The 27,868-nt window shown below is 35.7% G+C and overlaps 1 protein-coding gene and 1 non-coding gene across 2 annotated transcripts; one reads left to right on the top strand and one right to left on the bottom strand.

The window, feature by feature from the left end:
• Positions 1 to 239: 239 nt before the first annotated feature.
• On the top strand, positions 240 to 23,914 carry LOC106052693 (ATP-dependent DNA helicase Q1-like). Its single transcript, XM_056045221.1, has 13 exons — positions 240 to 410; positions 1,753 to 1,956; positions 4,991 to 5,118; positions 7,346 to 7,523; positions 8,630 to 8,796; positions 10,758 to 10,839; positions 12,897 to 13,045; positions 14,762 to 14,879; positions 15,690 to 15,828; positions 18,439 to 18,536; positions 19,184 to 19,305; positions 20,753 to 20,885; positions 23,214 to 23,914. Exons 1-13 carry the CDS (start codon positions 389 to 391, stop codon positions 23,681 to 23,683), a joined length of 2,010 nt encoding a protein of 669 aa, XP_055901196.1. The 5' UTR covers positions 240 to 388; the 3' UTR covers positions 23,684 to 23,914.
• A 3,877-nt stretch (positions 23,915 to 27,791) lies between these two features.
• Trnad-guc (transfer RNA aspartic acid (anticodon GUC)) lies at positions 27,792 to 27,863 on the bottom strand. The gene has a single exon. It is a non-coding gene; the product is annotated as a tRNA-Asp (tRNA).
• Between the last annotated feature and the right edge of the window lie 5 nt (positions 27,864 to 27,868).

Below are 27,868 nucleotides of genomic sequence, written 5' to 3'. Positions count from 1 at the left end.
GCTGGAGGCGTGCAGTTTTGATCGTATCACTTGCATCTGACACAATTTGTAGATTCTCTCCATCCACGGCCTCCATCCTTCCTGGGCGCAGGTATAACCTTATGATGGAAGACTGGGGTGTATTATTATTATTGATCGTTCTTCTATTAGGCCTAGTACCTCTAATCTTATGCATTGATGCGCATAACAGTATGAAAGTGGATTTTCCGCACAAGACACAAGCAATATTTTTTATTTCATTAGTCCGTTACCAAAGGCAAAGGAAGTGTAATCTTGGAATTTTAAGATCGCAGCCAAGTTCTACATCTAGATTCTAGATCCTGGATCTGTCATTTAGATCAACATAATTCTAACCTATCTTGATAGTTGTTCTACAAAAACTTGACTGATGGAGTGTAACTCTAGTACCGGTATATAGATCTAGATCTAGACTTAGGTTTAAAAATTCAAATATTATGTTCGTATATTCTAGATTTATACTATACTATAGTATACTCGACTAGTCGACTAGATTTATGATTTTATCTATATTGACTATATAGATTCCAGAATTTGGGTCATTGGTTAATATACATGACTAAATGCATGACGCATAGGACGTTATCATCTTCTTTTTGAAGTAACGTCTGTATTATATAAGATAAGATAAGAAGACAAATATAATCAGTGCTTTTTTTGCCAAAAAAAAAAATAGGTGCCGATACTCAGTGATTAGACTAAGACTAAGACTAAGACTGCTTTATTGATCCTTACGGAAATTTGTTGTGATTACAAGGACTCGTTTCTCATATAAAGACAACACAACAGAAACATACACATAAATACAACAGACAACATGAAGAGTTCATTCAGCGACTACACACAGGTATCTTGGTGCATTTCATGTTCCCTAATCAATGAGTGGCGGTGATAGAGTCTGACCGAGTGAGGTACGAACGAGTTTTTGTACCGCTCCGTTCTTGTTTTGATTGACAGCAGTCGCCCACTTCGCGACGACCTGGCGTAGTTCTGATGGAGCGGGTGGCCGTTGTCTTCCAAGATTTTTTCGATTTTCCTTAGGCACGTTTGTTCAAAAATGTGGTAATGTTGTGAGTGTAATTTTTGATGGTTTTTTAATGATGTTTTTTAGACGTTGCAACAGTTTAGATTAGGTGCCGGTGCTCAGTGATTAGGTGTCAGTGCTCAGTGATGGCCTAACTTTTATCTACTAATAAATTAATAATAATAATTTTTCACCCACATCGAAAAAAGGTGCCGGTACGCCGTACCGGTGCGTACCGTCACAAAAAAAAAAAAAAGCACTGGATATAATAGTCATTCTAGTGACTACAGACTATAGTTCTAGAACACTGGGGATGTAGAGACACTAAGGACCTTGTGATATGGCCATAGGCTTGTCTGCCCCTACAGACGTCTGTATTATATAAGATAGATAGATATGGGGTAGGTAACGTGATTTTTTTCCATACACACACACACACACAAATTGACCCAAAGTCCTGCTCAGCCCTCTTCTCACAGCTTTCATTGCAACCAACTCTCCCCCCTCTCTCACTCTATCTCTCTTCCTCCCTCTTTGTTCCCCCCCCCTCTCTCTCTCTCTCTCTCTTCACTTAAACACTAAAGTGTGTGAGTTCATTTTTTATTTATTTTTAATTTAATAGCGATCAACATATTTACTATTATAAAAAAAAACTTGCCGAGAAACTAAAAGAATTTTTTTTTTTATCTTGATTCTCTATGGCCTTATAGAGCTCATGCAAAATGAAAGTTATTGCGCAGACTGGACAGCTGAGATAGACATCAATCTGAAATCTGTGTTTAAACTCAATGAGCTGAGACCCCTGCAGAGACAAACAATGAATGCGACTTTGGCTAAAGAGGACTGTCTTCTGATCATGCCCACGGGTGGTGGGAAGAGCTTGTGCTTTCAGCTCCCTGCTGTCATTAGCAAAGGTACAATATAGTATATTATTTTTTAACCTTTACCTATACCTTAGTCTACTGGACCGTTGAGGCACCATGCAAGACTCGTCGACCGCCTTTCTCCATTCCTCCCTGACTTTTGCCTTAGTTAGAACTTCTTTCAATGGCAGGCCCGTCCATTCTTTTATGTTGTCCTCCTATCACTTTCTCTGTCTGCCTCTTCTTCTTTTTCCTGGTACTGTTCCCTGAAGGAATGTATTTGCGAGACCCGAAAATCTTGTAATATGGCCATAGATTTTAAGCTTGCGTTTTTTGTTTTTTTTTTACGATAGTTAGCAGGTCCAATCGCTGCAGTAACCCTGTCTTTAATCTCTTGGTTTGTGACGTAGTCTTTGAATGTAATACCTAGGATTCTTCCGTAGCATCTCAATTCCATTGCTAGGAATCTCGAGCTAGAGAGGAGGCTCTTAGCAATGGACTAGTATATAAACAAGCAAAAAATATTTAAAAAAAAAGTATAAAAATGGGAAGAACTCTGCCCTTATATATTTCAAATTATTTCCCGTATTCAATATTGTTATAACCCTATTCGCGACGCAAAAGGGTTAACTGTGTGTGATCAGCTGACATATGTGACACAGGCCAGTAATACAGTTTAGTGTGCTATATCGAAGTGCAAGGGGCAGTACTGGCATGAACATTGCACGTGAATAGCGCCCGTGTTATGGTCATCTGATCATAAGCCAGCGTGGACCAGAGACACAGTGTGTAGGAAAGCGGCAGTTCAAGACCGGAGACCGGGACTGTTAGTCGACCATGAAGTCGGTCCTGGTGCAGTCCTCCAGTGAAACGTACGAGTCCAGGAAGAGACAGTAGAGTTGATGAGTTTAGTACGTGATATACAGTCTAACCTTGTAGTAGTTGATTGTGTTGCCAATTGTGTCATATTGGCTGTTTTAGTTGACCCTTATTAAAGTACCAGATTATTTGGAGCCTTGTTGTCAAGTTCTTGATGTGTTGTGTTGTGTTTAGCAGTGTTTACAGAAGGCCTGATTAGGAGAGAGAATCATAACAATATGAAACAAATAATAGGGTTACCAGTGATTAATTGACTAATTGAGAATATTTTTTTTATTGATTCATGTTATTGATTCATGTTTTGTTTGGTACAATAAATAATGGCTTAAAATATCAACATGATCGGAGGATGCGTGAGGGAGAAATATCTTTGGCAGTTATTTCAGGAGACTAAACGCAACAAATTTAGCCATATCTGTGAATACCGAAGGATTAGTTTTCCTTGCTGGTATCAACCAAAATAATTAACATATAAAAAGTATTTGGAAAACAACATTAAAGCAGAAATTATTTATATTAAGAGCATTTTTGGAATCAAATGTATTGAACCATATTCTCTGTTACCTGAACAACAACAACCACAACAGCAACAACAACCACAACAGCAACAACAACAACAACCACAACAACAACACTAACAACAAACACAACAACAACCACAACAACAACCACAACAATAACCACAACAGCAATAACAACAATAACAACAACAACACTTAACAACCACAACAGCAACAACCACAACAACAACCACAACAACAACCACAACAGCAATAACAACAATAACAACAACAACACTAACAACAACCACAACAACAATAACAACCACAACAACCATAACAACAACCATAACAGCAACAACCACAACAACAAAAATACTAACAACAACAACAACCACAACAACAACAATAATAACAACAACTTCAACAACAATAACAACAACAACCCCAACAACAACAACAACAACAACCGCAACAATAACAACAACCACCACAACAACAACAAAAACACTTTAAAATAAAGACATTTCCAATAAGCATTCAACCTTAATAATTTGATAGATCGAATTCAGCATTTTCAATGGCGTACTTTAACACAACTTAAATTCCCCAGAAAACTTTATTTTCACATTAACACACAGTGAATAGCAAAGTATAACTTATATACCAGATCTGAAGTCTCTTGTGTATAAATTACCAGGTCTGAAGTCATATAGCCCCACTGAGAAGAGTGTTCTATAAGTCATGAGTTATCAATAGATAATTTACCTGGTCTGAAGTCATAAGTTGTCATAACCACACTGAGAGGAGTTATCTATAGATAAGTTACCATCTCTGGAGTCATGACCCCCACCAAGAAGAGTTATCTATAGATAAGTTACCATCTCTGGAGTCATGACCCCACCAAGAAGAGTTATCTATAGATAAGTTACCACCTCTGGAGTCATGACCCCACCAAGAAGAGTTATCTATAGATAAGTTACCATCTCTGGAGTCATGACCCCACCAAGAAGAGTTATCTATAGATAAGTTACCATCTCTGGAGTCATGACCCCACCAAGAAGAGTTATCTATAGATAAGTTACCACCTCTGGAGTCATGACCCCACCAAGAAGAGTTATCTATAGATAAGTTACCATCTCTGGAGTCATGACCCCACCAAGAAGAGTTATCTATAGATAAGTTACCACCTCTGGAGTCATGACCCCACCAAGAAGAGTTATCTATAGATAAGTTACCATCTCTGGAGTCATGACCCCACCAAGAAGAGTTATCTATAGATAAGTTACCATCTCTGGAGTCATGACCCCACCAAGAAGAGTTATCTATAGATAAGTTACCACCTCTGGAGTCATGACACCACCAAGAAGAGTTATCTATAGATAAGTTACCATCTCTGGAGTCATGACCCCACCAAGAAGAGTTATCTATAGATAAGTTACCACCTCTGGAGTCATGACCCCACCAAGAAGAGTTATCTATAGATTATTTACCACCTCTGAAGTCATGACCCCACCAAGAAGAGTTATCTATAGATTAGTTACCACCACTGAGAACGGCAATGCAAGCGTACATATCAAGTCGAAAGCAATAGAATGTAGAAATTAGATTTGTTGGCACTGCTTTTATTCCACTGTACATCATCAAATATACTTGAATTGATCATTACATTTCTTTTTTCTTTGAAAAAAAAAATTAATTATCAGGACTTACTCTGGTTATCTGCCCCTTGGTGTCTGTAATGGAAGACCAACATATGGCACTGGAGCGACTGAAAATACCTTCAGCTATCTATAACTATTCCACTCCCAGACTAGAGGTTAACCGTATTCAGGTATGTAAAGTTCCCTTTTCAGACCTTGTGGGCAGATGATGTAAAGGTCATCTGTTTATTATCCCTTGAATTTTTAACTATAAACAGAAGTTTATAACACTAGCTATCTATAACTATTCCACTCCCAGACTAGAGGTTAACCGTATTCAGGTATGTAAAGTTCCCTTTTCAGACCTTGTGGGCAGATGATGTAAAGGTCATCTGTTTATTATCCCTTGAATTTTGAACTATAAACAGAAGTTTATAACACTAGCTATCTATAACTATTCCACTCCCAGACTAGAGGTTAACCGTATTCAGGTATGTAAAGTTCCCTTTTCAGACCTTGTGGGCAGATGATGTAAAGGTCATCTGTTTATTATCCCTTGAATTTTGAACTATAAACAGAAGTTTATAACACTAGCTATCTATAACTATTCCACTCCCAGACTAGAGGTTAACCGTATTCAGGTATGTAAAGTTCCCTTTTCAGACCTTGTGGGCAGATGATGTAAAGGTCATCTGTTTATTATCCCTTGAATTTTGAACTATAAACAGAAGTTTATAACACTAGCTATCTATAACTATTCCACTCCCAGACTAGAGGTTAACCGTATTCAGGTATGTAAAGTTCCCTTTTCAGACCTTGTGGGCAGATGATGTAAAGGTCATCTGTTTATTATCCCTTGAATTTTGAACTATAAACAGAAGTTTATAACACTAGCTATCTATAACTATTCCACTCCCAGACTAGAGGTTAACCGTATTCAGGTATGTAAAGTTCCCTTTTCAGACCTTGTGGGCAGATGATGTAAAGGTCATCTGTTTATTATCCCTTGAATTTTGAACTATAAACAGAAGTTTATAACACTAGCTATCTATAACTATTCCACTCCCAGACTAGAGGTTAACCGTATTCAGGTATGTAAAGTTCCCTTTTCAGACCTTGTGGGCAGATGATGTAAAGGTCATCTGTTTATTATCCCTTGAATTTTGAACTATAAACAGAAGTTTATAACACTAGCTATCTATAACTATTCCACTCCCAGACTAGAGGTTAACCGTATTCAGGTATGTAAAGTTCCCTTTTCAGACCTTGTGGGCAGATGATGTAAAGGTCATCTGTTTATTATCCCTTGAATTTTGAACTATAAACAGAAGTTTATAACACTAGCTATCTATAACTATTCCACTCCCAGACTAGAGGTTAACCGTATTCAGGTATGTAAAGTTCCCTTTTCAGACCTTGTGGGCAGATGATGTAAAGGTCATCTGTTTATTATCCCTTGAATTTTGAACTATAAACAGAAGTTTATAACACTATCCAACACTTTCTGACAGCGCCGTTGCAAAATACCAGGTTGGAAGGAGAGCTCTTTAAATGAAATGCTTTTTGTGTATGTTATTAAATAGAGAAAGATACTGTTTAATGTTTGTCCATGAAGTTAAATTTTTCATTATTGTAATAAGTTTTGTCTCTATGGGTGTCTGGTTTCTAAAACAAAAATGATTATGATTTTCTATGTGCAAAATAATATTTTTGAAATATTATTTTCATTAATTATTGGAATTTCTTTCTTCTTTTAGTACATTACTTGTAATATTTAAATAATATTAAATTATCAGAAAAATATAACTTATGTCCACACATACATTTATATAATGTGTTTATGTTAAAAATTAATTGTTTTGCATAATATGTAAGTAAAAAATGTATACTTCTGCTGATTTTTTTATCTCTAAATAAATATCTTTGAATATAATCCATTTATATCATACATGTTTAAATATATTTTAAAATTTGTTTTGTGCTGTTTTAAATGGCATGTAGCATTTTTTTTCAACAATGGAACAATTTACCCTCTTCTGCTCTATGTTGCAAATTTGCTACGAAGCTTACAAAGTCAAAATTAAAAACATTTTTCTAGAATAAAAATGGTAATACGGATGTTGTAGACCTCCATAGAATGACATCAATCCAAAAATAAAATATTTTAAAGAAGTATTTCAAAATGTTCGCCATAGAGGGTTAAATAAAACACACACTAAAATGAGTACTCGTTACTTAGGCCTATTCATAAATAGAAGGGAGAAAGCATGCATATAAAAGAAGGGCAACTGAGATAGTAGCATTCTGGTAGAAATTGCAGACATAGCCTTTGTGTTAAAACGAGATGGGTGTAAATATGATTGCTTCAAATTAACTTTATCACGCAGTTCACATAGTTTTTTTTCATTGGGCCTACAGGAGGACATGGTGAATCCAAACGGTCAACTTAAGGTTCTCTTTATCACTCCTCACTTACTGGTCCATAGTTACAGGTTCATGGGCTGCTTAAAGAAAAGTTACTCCATTAATCACTTGGCTCGCATTGTTATAGATGAATTTCACCTGTGCTCAAAGAGCAGTCATGACTTCAGAGATGGTATGTACACACTAGTGTGAAATAAATGTAAGAACTCTTCAGTGGCACTATCTTTTGTGAAAATATGTAAGAACCCTTATAAACAACAGGGATGTGGTTACTGAGTGCTTACTCAGCATCCCAAACCTGGGGCCCTGGATCTCTGTAAAGACTGGGATTTTGAATTTTGGGATTTTTAGGGCGCCCCTGAGTCCACCCAACTCTAATTGGGTACCTGACTTGAGTTGGGGAAAGTAACGTTGGATGGTTGTTGTGTTTTCCACATGACACCATTAACCATTTGGATAAAGAAACAGGTGGCGTTAATATCATCTGCCCTGTAGATTGTAATGTCTGAAGGGGGGAACTTTACTTCTCTAGAAGCAATAGTTTCATGTAAAAGCAATATAGATATATCTCTGTGGCATTTTACGTCTCGAGAGACGATCTTTTCCCTTTGCAACTTCTTGTGTGACTAAAGAGGCCAATCCTTGATACACAGCTGCGATCGCAGGTTGGGCATATATAATCACCAGGCGCCGTTGCATTTTCAGCCTTCTTTCTGCTTCTGTTGTGTATGACATCTGCAATCTGTGACCCTTTTCTAATACAAACTCTTAATTTTCACTTATTATCCATATTCCTACCTAAGCTGGGCCCCGCGAAATCCGTTTCGCATTGGGCCTCACAAAGGTTAAGTCCGGCCATGCTATTTAGTGACGGGTGAATACAGAGTAGTTGACTTGTTTTCCTTCCCCCCCCCCCTCTTTTTTGTTTTTGCCGATAAAACCAGTTGGGGTAGAAATAAAAAGAGTGATCATTCCATGACTTCTTGGTCACAACGGTTAAGTCCGGCCCTTTTTTTTATTAAGGGTGAATACTACTTGTTCTCCCCTTCTGTTTTTTTCGTAGGGTAACTCTAGTCCGACTTGCAGAAATAAAAGAGTGATCTTTCCTTTACTTCTTGTCCAAACTCTTGAGCCATATTTTTAACTTGGGGATGGCTCTAATAATGTTGCTGTTTTAGTCAACTTCTAATATGACATTAAATTGTTGTTTCACATGCCAAGAACATTGTTTGAAGTTTTTAAGTAAAAAAAGATATTGAACAAAACTTTTTTTGCTAGACTATGAAATTTTGGACATCATGAAGCGCAAGTTTCCTAATGCTCCCATCTTGGGACTGACAGCAACGGCGACAGACAACGTAGTTGAAGATGTGAAAGAGATACTGAACATTCCCAGAGCTCTTTTATTTAGGGCTTCCTTCAACCGTCCAAATTTATTTTATGAGGTAAATTGAATGAGATATTTTATGAGGTAAATTGAATGAGATATTTTATGAGGTAAATAGAATGAGATACTTTATGAGGTAAATTGAATGAGATATTTTATGAGGTAAATAGAAAGAGATATTTTATGAGGTAAATAGTTAAAGTAGGCTATTTTATGAGGTAAATAGAATGAGATATTTTATGAGGTAAATAGATTAAAGTATTTTATGAGGTAAATTGAATGAGATATTTTATGAGGTAAATTGAATGAGATATTTTATGAGGTAAATTGAATGAGATATTTTATGAGGTAAATAACATGAGATATTTTATGAGGTTCTTATCTTATCTTATATAATACAGACGTTACTTCAAAAAAGAAGATGATTACGTCCTACGCGTCATGCATTTAGTCATGCATATTAACCAATGACTTCAATTCTGCCAAGTCACTGGTTTTCCTGGCTGGCTCAGGCAACCCATTCCTTGCTCTAATAGCACTAGGGAAGAAGGAGTATTTGTACAAATGTGTCCTAGCATATGGGACGAGGAATGTGCCTTTATCTGTGTGTCTTTCAGAGTATTTTATTAAATTTTGTTTTTGTATTTGAAGATTATGGTTCAGTGTTTTATGTATAATTGCTGCTTTACTTTTGTCTTCTGTCCTGAAGGCTTTCTAAATTTAGTGATTTTACTAAAGGTGTTACTCTAGTCAAATGTGAATATTCGTTTGTTATGAATCTCACTGCTCTATTTTGTGTCTGTCCCAGTTTCTTAATGTTTTCTTGAGTTGAGGGTCCCAAACGGAGGATGCATATTCTATTATTGGCTATATAGTTTAATAGATTAACGTATGTTATGAGGTAAATAGAGTGAGATATGTTATGAGGTAAATTGAATGAGAAATTTTATGAGGTAAATAGAGTGAGATATTTTATGAAGCAGGCTAATACACATGTTTAAATCATTTTCCTTAATACAAAATGAAAACCTGAACTAGGGAAGAAAAATGAAAGAGGTAATAAATTGAACAGGAAACAATGTGCTCATTGTTGATTGAAGTTTAAAAAAAAACAACAACAATATCTTAAATATTAAAGATGTTACATTTAGAAAGAAGATAATTACATCCTAAGCATTTCATGAGTCAGTCTAGTCAAGCATCGACGACTTGAACTCAGCCAAGTCGTTGGTTTTCCTGGCTGGCTCAGGCAACCCATTCCATGCTCTAATAGCACTAGTGAAGAAAGGAGCACTTGTACGAATTTGTTCTAGCATATGGAATAAGAAATGTGCTTCTGTTTTAGTTTCTGAGTAGTTTATTAGGCTTTGTTTTCCATTTTCCTATTTGTAAACTATATAATATAGTCTACACGGTGAGTACACCATATCACATTTTATACAGCACTTGTGTTTCCAACTCTTGAACAACTTCCATCCATCAAAAGAGTGTAAGCTAATAGGAATAGTAAAATTTATAACAAAATTACAGAAAATTGCACAGCCAACTATTTTTATGATACAAGTATATTACAAGGGACACAATTAGAACCTTTACCTATCCCTTAGTCTGCTGGACCGTTGGGGCACCATGCAAGATTCATTGACAGTACTTCTCCATTCCTCTCTGTCCTTAGCCTTAGTTACAACCTCATTTAATGGCATGCCTGTCCATTCTTTTAAGTTGTCCTCCCATCACTTTCTCTGTCTGCCTCTTCTTCTTTTTCCTGGTACTGTTCCCTGAAGGAAGATCTTAGCGAGCCCTGATGATCTTGTGATATGGCCATAGATTTGTAGCTTGCGTTTTTTTACGATAGTTAGCAGGTCATCATGGGGTCCAATCGCTGAAGTAACCCTGTCTCTAATCTCTTGGTTTGTGATGCGATCTTTGAATGTGATACCTAGGATGGTAACATCCAATTTCAAATCAAATCAATTTCAACTAAGTTTCAGTATTTTTATTCTGTATTGATTGGACCAGGTCCTGGAAAAGCCAGATACTCCTCAGGACACAATGGATAAAATATTTCATCTGATAGAACAAAGGTTCAAAGGTCAATCAGGTGAGTTGCTTTCGAAACAGTTGTATGCAGTCATTAAAAGAATAGTCCTGGTTCTCAGGGCGGATGATGATGAGTTTATCTCCAGGCCAATATTATAAAGGTGTTATGTGACCTTCACAATGACCTTCATCTTTACGTCCTTGAACCGGGGGAACTCAAGACTAGTGCAGACTTTTTATTGGTAACTATGACAAATCACCTACCCCCTCATGGTCTTTATCAGAATCTGCCCAGCCTACACCTTACTCCTGGATACATTAGAAACATAACTCTCCATAACATTGTGATTTTTTTTTTATTATTTATGGCTTATCTTATACAAGCATTCCTTCAAACAAGAAGATAATTACCTCCTATCCGTGTCCTTGTGTTTACCTGGTCTGTTTCCGTTGCTGGTTAAGGCAACATTTCACTAGAGTAACACCTTTAGTAAAATCACAATATTTAGAAAGCCTTCAGGACAGAAGACTCAAAAGTAAAGTAGCATTTATACATAAAACATAATATTCAAATACAAAAACAAAATTTAATAAAATACTCTGAAAGACACAAAGATAAAGGCACATTCCTCGTCCCATATGCTAGGACAAATTTGTACAAATACTCCTTCTTCCCTTGTGCTATTAGAGCATGGAATGGCTTGCCTGAGCTAGTCAGGAAAACCAGTGACTTGGCAGAGTTTAAGTCATTGGTTAATATTCATGACTAAATGCATGACGCGTAGGACGTAATCATCTTCTTTTTTGAAGTAATGTATGTATTGTATAAGATAAGAAGATAAGAACCCGCTCCATGCTCTAATAGCAACACGGAAGAGTGAGTTGTCTTAACAGATGCCATCCTATGGTCCGCTCGGTTTTGTTTTGATGGCTTATATTAGAATTATATTAGACTGATATTTGTCACTGTGCCTGCCACAGGACTCTCTCATTTCAAGCTTGACTTGATCTGTCATTCAATTATGATAGTTTGCTGAAGGAAAGTTTGTTAGCTCATTAGTTTCTGTTTTATATTTCAGTTCAATTGAGTTCAAATTTTATATTTAACAGACAAAACAGTGTACTATTCTCATTAGTATTAGGGTTTCATTCTGGCTTTATAATAAGACTTTTTGATTCTGGATTTAGAAGTGGTCAAAGTGAATTCTTTTTTTTTTTCTAGCTGAGCAAGCGTTTTAAGAAACACTGTCCAAGAGAAAAGGCTTTTAACAAAATATAATGTACTTGCCTATAGACGCGTAGGACGTAATCATCTTCTTTTTTGAAGTAACGTCTGTAACGTCTTTAAGAAAAAAGTGAGTGTCTTAAATACTATTATAGTTAATCGCTCAAAATTGGCTTTGAAATCGAGGGGTCCTTGGTTTCAAATTAGTTGGCAACTGGGTTTTTAAACTTCGGGATTTTCTGTGAGTCCACCCAAATCTAATGGGTACCTGACATAAGTTGGGAAAATTAAAGGTGGTCATTGTGCTTTGCCACATGACACCCTCATTAACCATCGGCCATAGTGACAGATGACCTCTACTTCATCTTCCTTATAGGTTTCTAAGGTTTGAACGAGAGACATTACTTTCGTACCGTAGTAAGAAATTAAAACTATATGACTTGTTTTAGACCAAAATTTGTCTTGCTAGCTACACTTTACCACTCTCATTTTGAAAACTTAAAACCAAATATAACAGCCTATACTCATTGTAATTTATCTTTCACAAAACATTTCATCTGCCATATTTCTAGATTTTTCTTTACATCATAAGAAGCTTCCACTTTTCTTTAAAAATTTAACAAATGACAGCATTCTTAAAAAACTTTGAAATAAAATATTTCTGATCTTGAACGTTTGTATTGAATTAATGTTTATGCTCATAAAAGTAATTTAATTCATGGGGAGATGTAAAGAAATGTAATTTCACCTCATTTACTAAGGAAATTCAGGGACCTTATCTGTTCTGTGTTTTTCCTTGTTTGGTATAAAGCTGTTCTGTGTTTTTCCTTGTTTGATATGCTCAATAATTATTTACTTAAGTATTGAAATGTATTTTTTTCTTTTCCTTTTAGGAATCATATATTGCTTCAATCGCAAAGAGTCAGAGGAAGTGTCTTCTAGCTTGGAGTCTCGTGGCATCAAGTCAAGCTGTTACCATGCTCTAATGCCTGCGCCATATCGGAACATAGTGCATCGACAGTGGCTTTCTGGAGACATTCAGGTGGGGGAAAGTTTGTTGACCTTATTAATATCTTTGAAATAAAAATATGATAACCATTGTTTTGGGGGAAAAAAGAGTTAACTTATTTAATTTGTTTCAAAAGATGTTTGGTGTCACGAAACTGTAATCTAATGAAAAGTCGTATATCATAATATGCTTCTGATCACTCTCACTCTGTATCCCTTAGAAAAAATAAGTAAGGTGAATTAAATTTATTTGAACCAAATGGTCCCTGAAGAGTTTGGCTAGTATTTATTCTGACCACATTGAGATCATATTGCATCAATGTGACAAGCCATGGCTGATCGTATAAAACTTGCCCTAAAAGATAGCTAAAAGAGAGATGTCTAGTGATCACATGAAGGGAATAATTTATTACATTCTTTCTGATATTGTATAATTGTCCAATCAATGTTTTTGTTTCAAGAGCATAGAATGCTAAAGAAAGTTACAATTCAAGGTTTTGTTTTCTAATTCTGTGAACTGCTTTCATTAAATACTACTTAGAAAATCTTCAATCTAAAAATCTAAAGCATTTTGTGACCACAGAGCATTTAACATGTTTTATTTTGAGAGTTGATTTGTTTATACTATTTATCAGACTCAGGTCTCTTAAAGTAGCATAGCATCTGCTTCTTTTGAGATCACTATATAGTAAGACCCTGAAGAAAGCACAGTGTGGGAATTGATTCTATTATAATTTTATAGCTTCAAACCTCATCAATTAAAAAAAATACTCCAATGATGAATGAAAATTCATGTGAGACATAAATCACTTGTATCAATTCAAAATTCTCCAGCAGGAGTGTGGATGGACAGGAGGTGTTGCTATGGATGGATGGTTGAATGAAGAGAGTTGATGGGGTACTGGGCCAAGGATGGACAAGGTCTTGAAAGGTGGTAGCTGCAAAGTTGTATATTCAGGTTTAAATTACTTCCAACATTTTAAAGTAATCAATGTTTGTCAACAATCACAAAGAGGAGTGGCTCAACCAATGGGCATCAGGAAACACAGGCAAAGCCATGTACAAAGAAATGACCATGCCTAACAAACTGGACAATATTAACTTCCTCCCCCGCAAAGAGCTATCTTCCAACTAAGAACAGGACACACACCTCTGTTAAATTACCATCTTAACAAGATAAATCCCACTCACCTACTCTTTTGTAGACACTGCACCCATCCTTATGAAACTGTAAACCACAAAACCACATCCTCTTTGAATGCCCCTTCCTAATCCACCTTAGGCAGACCCTATTGCCATTTCAAACCAACATAACCTACACCCTGTACGGCAGTGCTGAACAACTGAAGAGAGCAGCACACTATTATTCCTTGGAACAGTCTGCAAAAGAGCTCACAGCTCAGCAGCGAAAAAGCTGGCTAGAAGAAGAAGAAGTATCAATGAAATAAGTACAAGGTAGTTTGACTGACAAAAGAAAAAGCTGTCAATAATACACAAAGCAGTGATCCATATTTGACCATTTCAACTACTAACCAATGACTACTCATCAAATGACCTAGATATCTTCACAAAAAGAATTTTCTAGACAAGTCTTCTTTCTACTTCCTCCAAACTAGCACATCTGTTCACAAAAATAACTGGTCAAGGGCTTGACCCTTGACTTGTCCTGACCCTGGTTACTCAGTAGCCATGATGTGCAGATGAATGTGTTGTAATTTCATTTATGAATTGCTTCACTTGTGTCTTGCAGGTTGTTGTGGCCACAGTTGCCTTTGGGATGGGAATAGACAAGCCTGATGTCAGATTTGTTATCCATCACAGCATTAGCAAGTCCATTGAAAATTTTTATCAAGAAAGTGGACGAGCAGGTCAGTGATGAGCTTTTTCTTCTTTGGCATCATTTCCATTCAAACATTTTTACGGATTTTTATTCACAGCTTCTCAGACCATAACAAGTTACTGATTCCTTTTTATTTAATCACCCAGGCAACTAATGTTAAACTTCTTGTACACAGATGAATTCATTCAGTTATAGTTTTTAGACTTACAACTGTCTGCATAGTAATTGGTCTTCTGCCAAGTTTTGCAGCCTCCTCCCAGCTGTAGTTGACATCTTTTCGATCTTCCATGAATTTGAGGTGCCATGTTAAAAGAGCTCTCGGTGATTGCATTTTCCTCATTGCTTTATTTAAGCACTACCTCAAGTGCCCATTCGAATGGTTTTTTATTTTTCGACCCAATCTCTATGACTCTTAAATTCTGTCTGTGCTGTTACTTTTGCTGCACCACATTTAGCCTCTTCTCAAAAACGCAAATTCTAAAACATTTAGTGAAAATTAATGCAACATTGTATTGAAATTGGTCTCAGTATTTCTTTGCACTTTAAAAAAATTTTGATATAGTTCTATAAAAAAACAACACCTTTTTTTACATTATATTACTAGATTAACTAATTATCAGCTTTAAAGAGTTCCATACAAAATTTTGTCAGATATTTCCAATAGACTTTTTTTTTCTTTGGTTTATAATCAATTTTAGTCTATTGACTTCAGTGAATTTTTATGTTCATTTACCTAGTACAGTCTGATGACTACTTTATAATTTTTCTTCATAACATGTAGTTCGTTGAATACAAACAACTAGATTCACTTATTCAATTTATTTTTTTATTCTTAAAGGTCGAGATGGCCAACGGTCAGACTGTATTGTCCTATACAGATTGGCGGATGTCATACGTCAGAGTTCAATGGTCTTCACTGAACAAACTGGGTTACCTAAATTGTATGGCATTGTCCAGTACTGTATAGATGTAGCAAAGTAAGTCAGTACTGTATAGATGTGACAAAGAAAGTCAGTACTATCTAGGTAATTTTAATTAGAGATTCAAGTTTGGAAATCTTCTCTTAAAAAAAACATTTTTCTACTTACTGTTACGTGCATTAAATAGGCCTGCACTGTTAACTTGTAATATTCATTACCAATTAGAATGAATTAATCTTTGATCTTAGTTTCACTCTGTGTGAAGAACACAAAGGCCTAACAAATTTTTAAATTTTATCAGATGGTTGCATGTTACAAATAATACAAAATACATGCAAGTTCCCTCCAACCAAATATGAAACAATCAAATAGAGTACTGCTAATGACTTTAAATACCATAATTAGGTTATTGTCTATCCAAATATAAAGTCTCATTATCATAAATCAGCAACTCTACTAATATGGCTCCACAAAACCTATGTGATTGCTAAGAATGCCAAAGCAGTAGCTGTCTTATTTCATTAATTTTGGTCCTTTATTAATTTTTTTAAAATGTACTTACTAGTCAACTCACCAATGTAGTCTGTTATTCATGTATGGCTAAAACTAAGTCTAAAACAAATACAACTAATAAAAACTGTATGCCACCCATCACAATTTATCCCTGCTTATTATATACTGTTATAAACCTGGTGGTGGCACAAATGGGGGTAGTGGTGTGTGTGTAGTGTATGGCTAAAACTAAGTCTAAAACAAATACAACTAATAAAAACTGTATGCCACCCATCACAATTTATCCCTGCTTATTATATACTGTTATAAACCTGGTGGTGGCACAAATGGGGGTAGTGGTGTGTGTGTAGTCAGCCGACACAAATCGCCCCAGGCCAGCGCTAGACGAGCGGTCAACCGTGACGAGTTACGACTGTCAGCCGAGACGAGTGTCAACACGGCGGTTCGGGAAGGATCGACGGCGGTCCGGGAAGGATCGACGTCGTGAACAGAGCTCAGGAGTGCCACGAGAGTTGTAGTCATCTGACCACCTAGAAACGTCGAGCGACGTTCTGTCCGGTTCGAGAAGGCCAGTAGGGACCCTATATAAGATCGGAGGTGTCGCAGTCAAGACGCTTCACGGCAGGGGTTCAGAGCCCCGTTCACTACAGTCCGGTCAACTACAGCACAGTTCAGCGGTGTGGTTCTGTACGGAGCATTACGACTGTTCAGTGCGGAGTACTGTCAAGTACAGTTGAGATGACTGGCGTCTTGATCTTGGTCTGCGACCGAGTCCGACACAACGAGCCTAGTGTGTGAAGTCAGTCCTGAACTGTTGAACCCAGTGCAAGCCCGGAACGAGACGGAGAGGCCAGTGCAAGAGTTGATACGGCGGAACGGTGTTATCGGAGAGATATTTGTACAGTGTACGTGTTGCCAATTGTACAGTATTGGCTGTTATTTATTCAACTATTAAAGTGTTACGTTACTCTTGAGCCCTGAGTTGTCAAGTTCTTTACGTTGGTGGTGTATGGTACAGTTTGCAGAGAGCCTGGATAGTGAGATTCGTAACAATATTTAGACATTTTAAAGTATCCTTACCTCTATTTCAAACATATTTTTTCACCCTAAAGCATACAATTATTACTTACCATAAAAAAAGCCGCAACTATAATAGAAATTTTTAAAAAAGTATTAAACTGCACTATTGATGATGACACTGGTTCATTTTTTGTTGTTGTTTTTTTTAAATAAATTTTGACAAGAAAACAAGTTTGATAACTCTGTGTAAGGGACTTTATTGTTGTTTGTAATAATCAACTTCCACACATCTTACACCCCTGCTCCTGAGACTCTGCTTTGGAAATACCCTGACATACATAATTTTTACTTATTTAACAAGCACACATTTTAATAGATGTGCTGGGATCACTGGGAAGCTTATTGAGTCGCCCTCCTCAGAATAATTAGTTCCTTTCTTGGTTTGATACTTAGACTAAATGATGCTTTATGATTGGACTAAGAGTTAGACTAAATGATGTTTTTATGATTGGACTAAGAGTTAGACTAAATGATGTTTTATGATTGGACTAAGAGTTAGACTAAATGATGTTTTATGATTGGACTAAATGATGTTTTATGATTAGACTAAGAGTTAGACTAAATGATGTTTTATGATTGGACTAAATGATGTTTTATGATTAGACTAAGAGTTAGACTAAATGATGTTTTATGATTGGACTAAATGATGTTTTATGATTAGACTAAGAGTTAGACTAAATGATGTTTTATGATTGGACTAAATGATGTTTTATGATTAGACTAAGAGTTAGACTAAATGATGTTTTATGATTGGACTAAGAGTTAGACTAAATGATGTTTTATGATTGGACTAAATGATGTTTTATGATTAGACTAAGAGTTAGACTAAATGATGTTTTATGATTGGACTAAATGATGTTTTATGATTAGACTAAGAGTTAGACTAAATGATGTTATATGATTGGACTAAGAGTTAGACTAAATGATGTTTTATGATTAGACTAAGAGTTGGACTAAATGATGTTTTATGATTGGACTAAGAGTTAGACTAAATGATGTTTTATGATTGGACTAAGAGTTAGACTAAAAGATGTTTTATGATTGGACTAAAAGGTTTTTTTTCTGGTTGTCTAGATGCCGAAGAGCACTGATAGCTCCTCATTTTGGTGAAGTTTGGGAGAGTGCACATTGTAATAAGATGTGTGACCATTGCGCCAGTACCCAATATCAAGGTCAGTTCTGCACCATGATGCTTTTTTTTTTTGGTTGATTGTAACCAAATGGATTTTATTTTCAGTTGATACATTCTGTTAGGTCATAGCGTAGCATTGTGCGAATGAAAAATGGTGCGAATTTGGATATTGAATGGAAGGAAGGTTAAAAAGAGGAAGCCTGAAAATATGAACATGAAGCGAGTTGAAACTATTATGTTTATGTAATTTGTGATAATGTTAATTAAAAGTATTTCTAAATTGGAACCTGGGAGTATCTGTTTATTTTTGGATCTACTATTTTTTAAGAGTCTTGTGTCATAACACATTCTTTGGATCAACTATTTTTTAAGAGTCTTGTGTCATAACACATTCTTTGGATCTACTATTTTTTAAGAGTCTTGTGTCATAACACATTCTTTGGATCTACTATTTTTTAAGAGTCTTGTGTCATAACACATTCTTTGTCTTTTTTAATTCCACCTGTCCTCACCAACATTTGCACATTTAGAGAAGCGTCTGTCAATTCGGACTTCAATTATAGCATGAAGACTGATCTTTTCCTGATTTGCCCTTAATATATTTCCTATTACTGTTGGTTATTATAATAGTTGTCAAATTGTGTATGCTGGTTAATTCATGGCTGTTTGTGCCTTTGAACTCCGCAGTGAGGATCAAAGACGTCACACAGTTCATCAAAAATGTATTATCTACACTGGATGCAGCTCAGAGAGTCACGCCAGCCAAACTATTGGATGCTTGGTATGGGGCTGATCCTGCTGGTTTCAAGGTAATTGATTTTTTTTTTTTTTCTAATGTTCTAAATTGCCGTAACATGTCGAGACGATGAAACCTTAAAAATACTGCAGATGTAAGCTTTCATTTTGTGGTCATAAATTTCTACATTGAACTTGGAAGTTGTTAAAAATCCATCTATTAAATAAAGGCAAGTTTATGCCTTGAAGGGTAAGGTGGACCAGCCGGAGCTACAACCAAATCCAACAACTCATTCACACTTCCTATTACAACATTATGTCACTAGGGTAAGGTGGACCAGCTCTCTGGAGCTACGACCAAGTCCAACAACTCTTTCACACTTCCTATTACAACATTATGTCACTATCATTTAATGCCTGCTTTTAGTTTTAAATTATTTGCAATTTTTCCTTTATACTCATTGCTCTGGTCAGAAACATCAATTACCCTATAGGTGTCTAAATGTTTTCTGTAGAATTTGTACTGATCAGAAGATTGGTTGCGTGTTTCTGTATGCGTAGTTATACTCTTGAGTTCAAGTAATAGATACACAGATTAAGACACTTAAAGTAAATCAACAGGTGTAGGTAAATATAAACGTTTAATCCAGAACAGGAACAGTCTAGTCACTATAACAAAGTGTTACCTCTATGAAAGCCTAGCCTCAACTGTCTGTTTATCTATATTTACACAACAGTCTCATTTTGAATTTATGTTGTCATAATTGTGCTTTCACTAGTAGTCACCTACAGTGTGGTGCTTCTGTTGAACTATTCTAAATGCTTGTTATAGTTATTGGTATATGTTGCAATGTGGAGTGTTAATACTATGTATTAGTAGTAAAATGACCCAAGGCCATTGTACATGAATGTCTAAAGACTTCCTTTAAGTATTCAGGTACATTCTAGTACAGAGATACTGTGCCTATAAACCTAACCGTATACTACAGTTTGTTTAGTCTTTTTTTTTTTTTTTTTTTTTTCTCTCTAGAGAATTTGTGACATTAGTCTGATAAAATGACACTACCAACTGTCATAAATTTCACACTCACATTTTTTTTTATACTCACTCTGTCTGGTAAAAAGTTTGTATGTGTTATTTCTTCGACACACAATTTCTGGTCAAGTTTAAATTTTGCGCAACTTTTCTTTTACCTGACAACACAAGAATAATTTTTTTTTTAAATTAACCAATCAGTTAATTAACTATTGGTGATTAATTATCTTTTGGTATCTTGAACATGGGAAAGAAATTGTACTTGACTGAAGTGGTGGTATAAGCTGAATTAGTCCTAAACAAACACAATTGGTAAAATATTTCTAATTGCACAGATTGTTGTTGGTCTAGATCTATTACATATTTAATTACATGACTGATCCAAACTAATTGATACAATTACTTTTTAAATAAGCTTTTTTTTTTTTTTTTTTTTTAATTATTCGTTATGTTTTTCTTGTCTTTCACTTGTGGTTTTGTTTCAGGGGACATCAATAGTGGCACCATCATTAGCCAAGAATCGAGCTGAAAGAACTGTAGCCCAGCTGCTTGTTGAGGGCTACCTCAAGGAAGAATTCCACTTCACAGGAGACACAATCAACTGTTACATAATACCAGGTCAGTATCATCCAGTCCATTAAATAATATCAGGTACCATCTGTTATATATAATACTAGGTGTGCATATATTATATATTTATAGCTTTTATATAGCGCTACTTTCATGGTTATAGCATGCTCAGAGCGCTTTGGTCCAATCTCATTTGTGGGGGGGGAGGGGGTATCTAGGAGTTGGTTTTGGTCGAACCTCCAGCCCCCTTCTAGGTAGCCAAGCCAAGCTAAGTTAGCCGCACTTAGCCCCTTGACCACGCTTCCCACATCAGATCAGATGCATCACATAGTCTTACTCTGACAGTACAACTAATTCAGCTGTTTAATCAGTTCCATGAATTATTTTTTTTATTCTATTATTGTCATGAATGTTATAACAAAAAAATCTAAAAAACTAAAAGCTTTTGAGTTTTATGTTATAATAGTTGATACCCACACAGTGACAAAAATGGTATAGAATTATAAGTTCACTCAAAATGAGAAGCAATTATTTTAAATGATGATAGCTTGAAAGTTTCAAGTTTTTTTCGTTGTTTTTTTTTTGTTGTTGTTTTTTTAGTCTTTAGTCAAGGAAAACATTTTTATCTTACAAATTCCATGTATTATAATGCTGTACCCTCCCCTCCCACCAGTAAATTAGTCTGTGAATTCAAGTAGAAGTTAAGGATAAAATAACTTTTGCTTCTATATTCAGATGTAGATCTATCCCTTATAAAATACTTCCTTTGCATTCTCCAGTACAATAAGGTCAATCAGGTAACCAATAGTTTTGATGCTAATTGTTTTCACGTGTCTGTAGTGCTGAATATACCTAAAGGTGACAAAAGCTATAGCTTGCTAATTGTGTATGTAGTGCTGGATATACCTAAAGGTGACATAAGCTATAGCTTGCTAATTGTGTATGTAGAGCTGGATATACCTAAAGGTGACATAAGCTAAAGCTTGCTAATTGTGTATGTAGCGCTTCGCTTGCCTGGGGACCCCAAAAAAATAGTTACAGGGAAATTTTTCATCATTTTGAAAAAAAAAGCAAAGGATAATTGCCTTATGAGGGGCCCCCATATCTCAAATAGGGGGGCATGGTGAGTGGTAAAGCACTTATTGGCTCCCAAACCAAGAGGTCCCCGATTCTAATCTCAGTGAAGACTGGGATTTTTAATTTTGTGATTTTAAGGATGTTCCTTAGTTCACCCACATCAAATGGGGAAAGGGGGGGGCGGAGTGACTTTAGTTGGGGAAGTAAATGAAGTTGGTCATTGTGCTGGCCACATGACACCCTGCTTGTTATCTGCTGGCCAAAGAATGAGATGATCTTAACATCGTCGGCCTCATAGATGGCAAGCTCTGAAAGGGAAACTTTACTTTTTTTTTTTTTCAAAATCTCAGCTTAAAATTAGGGCCTTATCTAAAGTCTACATCCAGCCCAGTGAAAACTTTTAGCTGAGCTATTGGAGAATTAACTCCTTCTTCCCTAGTGCTATTAGAGCATGGAATGGGTTGCCTGATCTAGGCAGGAAAACCAGTGACTTGGCAGAATTTAAGTCATTGGTTAATATGCATGACTGAATGCAAGACGCGTAGGACGTAATCATCTTCTTATTTGAAGTAACTACGTCTGTATTATATAAGATAAGATAATTTAATTGTAGAGCAGGGTTATAAAGAACAGGGAAGATCATAAGAGTACATTCATTATTAGTTGGTCTTCATGTCAACACTGTTAGCTATGAATTCATTATTTGACTCTTTCTCTCCTAACTGACAATACCAGGGTTGATTCCACCAGAATGTGGTAAATAATTACGTGAGAAAGAGTTAAATATATTTATACTTTATATTTATTGTATTGTGTTTTGCTTTGCTTATTATATTCATTATGTGATTCCCATTATGGGAAACTAAGTAGGCCTATTAGATTTTTTGAAGCTGTCTTGGATCAGAGGAGGGATAAAGGCATACAGCTTTTAAGTTTTATCCCCAACACATAAATCCCTTTCTCATCACATATAAGATATTCCATGTTGTTGAAAAAAAAAAGAAGAAAAATCTCTATACTTTTATGAAATTTTATTGTTTGGCAGTGTAAGTTTAAACCTTAAATATAAAAAAAAAAAGACAGAAAAATGATCCAATCCATGTTTATGCAATTTTCTTTAAACTTCAGAACTTGAAATCAACCAACAAAAGTTGATTGGTGAAAGGTGATTTGGCTAAATGTTATAGCAAAGAAGAATCTTTAATTTAATTTTTTTTTAAATAGTCATAGGTGGGAGAATCAGTGAAGAGTGAGTTTTACATATATGTTTTTCATTCGTTATTTACTGTTTGTTTCCAGGTCCTAATGCTGAGCTTCTTCGCAATGATGATATTAAAGTGAAAATAGATTTTGTAGTCAATGGTGGTTCTGAGACCTACTCCATGACTGACATTGAGCTCGACTTTGAAGATGAAGACGAAGGTGAGTCTAACCAAAGGAGAAGAAAAATCACCAGCCAATTAAGAAGGACATTCCCTAAAGGAGAGGTGAATCTATCCAAACGGGGTCACAGTGATGATGGAGTGGCCTTCGAGAAGCTCAGACACAGCTCATCTTGTTCATCATCGGACAGTGAAGACAATCTGAAAGGAGAGGTGAATTCTTCATCCAAACGAGGTCATGCAGATGAGGAGGAAAAATCTTCAAAGAAGGCTAAAATAAGCTCGTCAGTCTCTTCCACTGACAGCGAAGATAACCTGACAGTCTCCATAGATAAGATGAAGTCTTTGTCCCTTGAAATGGTCTCTACAAATGAGAAGTTGCCTTGAAAGTCTCCATAGATAAGATGAAGTCTTTGTCCCTTGAAATGGTCTCTACAAATGTCAAGTTGCCTTGATAGGGCATGTATTTAAATTATGCTTGGTAAAAGGAAACCACTAAGCCTTTGTAATTTCATCCGTAGACAACTTGTTTTACTAGACTTTTTAGACAAATTTATTAGACAATGATATATGATGTTTATAATTTTGATAATAAATAAATATATTTTATAAATCTTATTCCTAGTCAAATATTATGTAGAGTGCAGCTTTGAATGTATGATTCATTTGACTGATTCTTAATGTTTTTGAATACCTCTGAAAAAACAACAACACTACTAGTAGTCAAAATTCAAGAATTTTGAAAATGAATATTAGTGAGTCATTCAAGACACTATTCAAGTAAAATCACTCATTTATATTTTGTTCAAATTTTTTATGAGTTTGGATTTGGTTAATTAAGTCAGCACTTCACAGTTTAGCATCACATGAGGTGTTTGGGACACATTGCTGACAAAATTAATCACGCAATTAATCATTAACCCTAACCCAAAACTTGCAAAAAGCAATTGGCCAGAGAATTGTTGCTCCTTTGAGATTAGGCTCGAAGAATGGTTGTTCCTTTTGAGATTTGGCCAGAGAATGGCTGCTCCTTTGAGATTTGGCCAGAGAATGGTTGTTCCTTTGAGATTTGGCCCAAAGAATGGTTGTTCTTTTGAGATTTGGCCCAAAGAATGGTTGTTCTTTTGAGATTTGGCCAGAGAATGGTTGTTCCTTTCAAAATCTAAAGTCATACATTAAAGCTAAGAAAATAGAAACAACAAGAGTATCCCAATTAAAAGGAGAAGATAACTTAAGTTTAACTTAACACATAATAATAATGAAACTAAAACTAACATACTAAATAGATACTTTGCATCAGTATTATCTTTTTTATAGTACTCAAAGAACTAAGTAATGAGCTAGTACCAAAACATATATCCTAACTCCATACCAACAAGCCTTTAAAAAATATAAAGGTCATGTGAAACTTAACTTATATGTCTAATTGATGACTTTTCAAAGGGCCTAGATAATAATGAACAAATAGATGGCAATTTATTAGACATTTGACAAAGTTCAACACCATAGTTTTGTTTCAAAAATGTCAATATTTTGATGTTACTGGCTCATTACACCAATGCATTCAGCATTTCCTAATAGGAAGAGAACAAATTGTACTGGTAATAATAATTAAATGGCTCCACATCAATGTCATTAGCACTAAACTAAGCTGTATCTCAAGGAACAGTCTTAGGCCAACTAATGTTTCTAATTTACAGAAATGACCTACCTATTCGCATTAGATTAGGGGAAAAAAATAAAGATATTTGCATAGGATTGCTTAATACATAGAAAAATTAAAACAATTTTACAAAGAGAATTAGAAGAATTAAACAACAGGACAGGAATGGAAATCAAATTTGAGCATGTCCTTCCACCCAGAAAAATGTCAATCATTAAGTTAACAAAAAAACTACTTATTTTATTCATGGTAAAGCAGTTACACAGACTAAAATCTCAAATATCTAGGTGTTGTAATAAATGAAAAGTTATCATTCAAATCAGAGCATTAAGATTTATTAGTAGATTTTTTTCACTAATAAAACAAGAACTTAAAACGAAAATGCTATTTAACCTTTAGGCCAATATTAGAAAATGCACCCTCTGTTTGGGACCTCTCAATATAACATCAAGAGACTAGATCAGACACTAAATAGAGCCGTGAGATTCATAACAAACGAATATTCACATTTGAACAGAATAGCACAAATAATAAAACCATTCAGGACCTAAGACTAAAAATTAAGGTAGAAATAATGCATCAACAAAAAAAAAACTGAAACATAATTTACAAATGCAAAGCCAAAACCATATCAAAGACACACTGAAGAAGGCACATTTTAGTCACATATGCTAAGACAAACTCGTACAAGTGCTCCTTCTGGCATTAGAGCATGGTATGGGTATCCTAAGTCAACAAGGAAAACTAACGACTTAGCAGAGTTTAAGTCACTGATAAACATGCATGACTGGATAGACTCATGGATACGTGAGTGTGTACAACATTGTACAAGGAAAGTGTAACGAGATGATGACCAGTGTGTACAATATTGTACAAGGAAAGTGTAGTGAGAGGATGACCAGTGTGTACAACATTATACAAGGAAAGTGGAGTGAGATGATGACCAGTGAGTACAACATTGTACAAGGAAAGTGCAGGGAGGTGATGACCTGTGAGTACAACATTGTACAAGGAAAGTGGATTGAGAGGATGACCAGTGTGTACAACATTGTACAAGGAAAGTGCAGGGAGGTGATGACCAGTGTGTACAACATTGTAGCTCAATATCATTGACGTCAATACCCAATTTCTTTAGATACTGTATACCAGTGAGTACAACACTGTACAAGGAAAGTGGAGTGAGATGATGACCAGTGTGTACAACATTGTACAAGGAAAGTGGAGTGAGATGATGACCAGTGTGTATAACATTGTACAAGGAAAGTGTTGTAAGATGATGACCAGTGAGTACAACACTGTACAAGGAAAGTTTAGTGAGAGGATGACCAGTGTGTACAACATTGTACAAGGAAAGTGGAGTGAGATGATGACCAGTGAGTACAACATTGTACAAGGAAAGTGTAGTGAGATGATGACCAGTGTGTACAACTTTGTACAAGGAAAGTGTAGCGACACGATGACCAGTGTGTACAATATTGTACAAGGAAAGTGTAGCGAGATGATGACCAGTGTGTACAACATTGTACAAGGAAAGTGGAGTGAGATTTTGACTACTGTGTACAACATTGTACAAGGAAAGTGGAGTGAGATGATGACCAGTGTGTACAACTTTGTACAAGGAAAGTGTAGCGACAAGATGACCAGTGAGTACAATATTGTACAAGGAAAGTGTAGCGAGATGATGACCAGTGTGTACAATATTGTACAAGGAAAGTGGAGTGAGATGATGACCAGTGTGTATAACATTGTACAAGGAAATTGGAGTGAGGTGATGACCACAGTGTGTACAATATTGTACAAGGAAAGTGGAGTGAGAGGATGACCTGTGTGTACAACATTGTACAAGGAAAGTGGAGTGAGATGATGACCAGTGTGTACAACATTGTACAAGGAAAGTGGAGTGAGATAATGACTACTGTGTACAACATTGTACAAGGAAAATGGAGTGAGAGGATGACCTGTGTGTACAATATTGTACAAGGAAAGTGGAGTGAGATGATGACCTGTGTGTACAACATTGTACAAGGAAAGTGGAGTGAGATGATGACCTGTGTGTACAACATTGTACAAGGAAAGTGGAGTGAGATGATACCCAGTAAGTACAACATTTTACAAGGAAAGTGTTGTAAGATGATGACCAGTGTGTACAACATTGTACAAGGAAAGTGTAGTGAGATAATGACTAGTGTGTACAACATTGTACAAGGAAAGTGGAGTGAGAGGATGACCAGTGTGTCCAACAATTGTACAAGGAAAGTGTAGGGAGATGATGACCAGTGTGTCCAACAATTGTGCATGGAAAGTGTAGAGAGATGATGACCAGTGTGTCCAACAATTGTGCATGGAAAGTGTATGGAGATGATGACCAGTGTGTACAACATTGTAGCTCAATATCATTGACGTCAATGCCCAATTTCTTTAGATACTGTATACATGGCAATACTTCAATTATGAATTCGTGTGTTTAACTCTCTCCGTAATTATTTTAATTATGAATTATTTCCTATCTGATATATTACAGTTCATAAGAGAAGATAATAATTTTTCTTTTTATACTGTGTGCACGGAGGTTCTTCTGAAAGATTTTGTCAATTTGTGGATATTAATATAGGCCTATAGCGCAGCATAACTAGATAACTTAGAAGCTTATTCCGCTGGTCTAATATTTGTACACTCATTGAACATCTGGTGGTTATTTTTTTTTATCAGCCAGTGTCACTAGAACTGGGTATAGCTGTTAATCTATTTAAAATAATAATTATCGTAACCTTTACGATCATTCTCGTAATTAATAAATAATAATGACTAATTATTTTATTAGAAAAAAATAATCTCCCCGGCGGGGAATCGAACCCCGGTCTCCCGCGTGACAGGCGGGGATACTTACCACTATACTACCGAGGAGATGC

The sequence above is a fragment of the Biomphalaria glabrata genome, chromosome 10 (assembly GCF_947242115.1).
Source record: "Biomphalaria glabrata chromosome 10, xgBioGlab47.1, whole genome shotgun sequence".
Lineage (NCBI taxonomy): Eukaryota > Metazoa > Mollusca > Gastropoda > Planorbidae > Biomphalaria > Biomphalaria glabrata.
This window is presented reverse-complemented; position numbering and strand designations above follow the sequence as displayed.

What these genes read in the sequence shown, in the direction of transcription:
- LOC106052693 (XM_056045221.1), top strand. Translation starts at nt 389, where the DNA reads ATGGAGTGTAACTCTAGTACCG. An exon ending in TAGAGGTTAACCGTATTCAG is followed by an intron (nt 5,119 to 7,345) that starts GTATGTAAAGTT and finishes TTGGGCCTACAG; the next exon opens with GAGGACATGGTGAATCCAAA. An exon ending in TACTGTATAGATGTAGCAAA is followed by an intron (nt 15,829 to 18,438) that starts GTAAGTCAGTAC and finishes CTGGTTGTCTAG; the next exon opens with ATGCCGAAGAGCACTGATAG.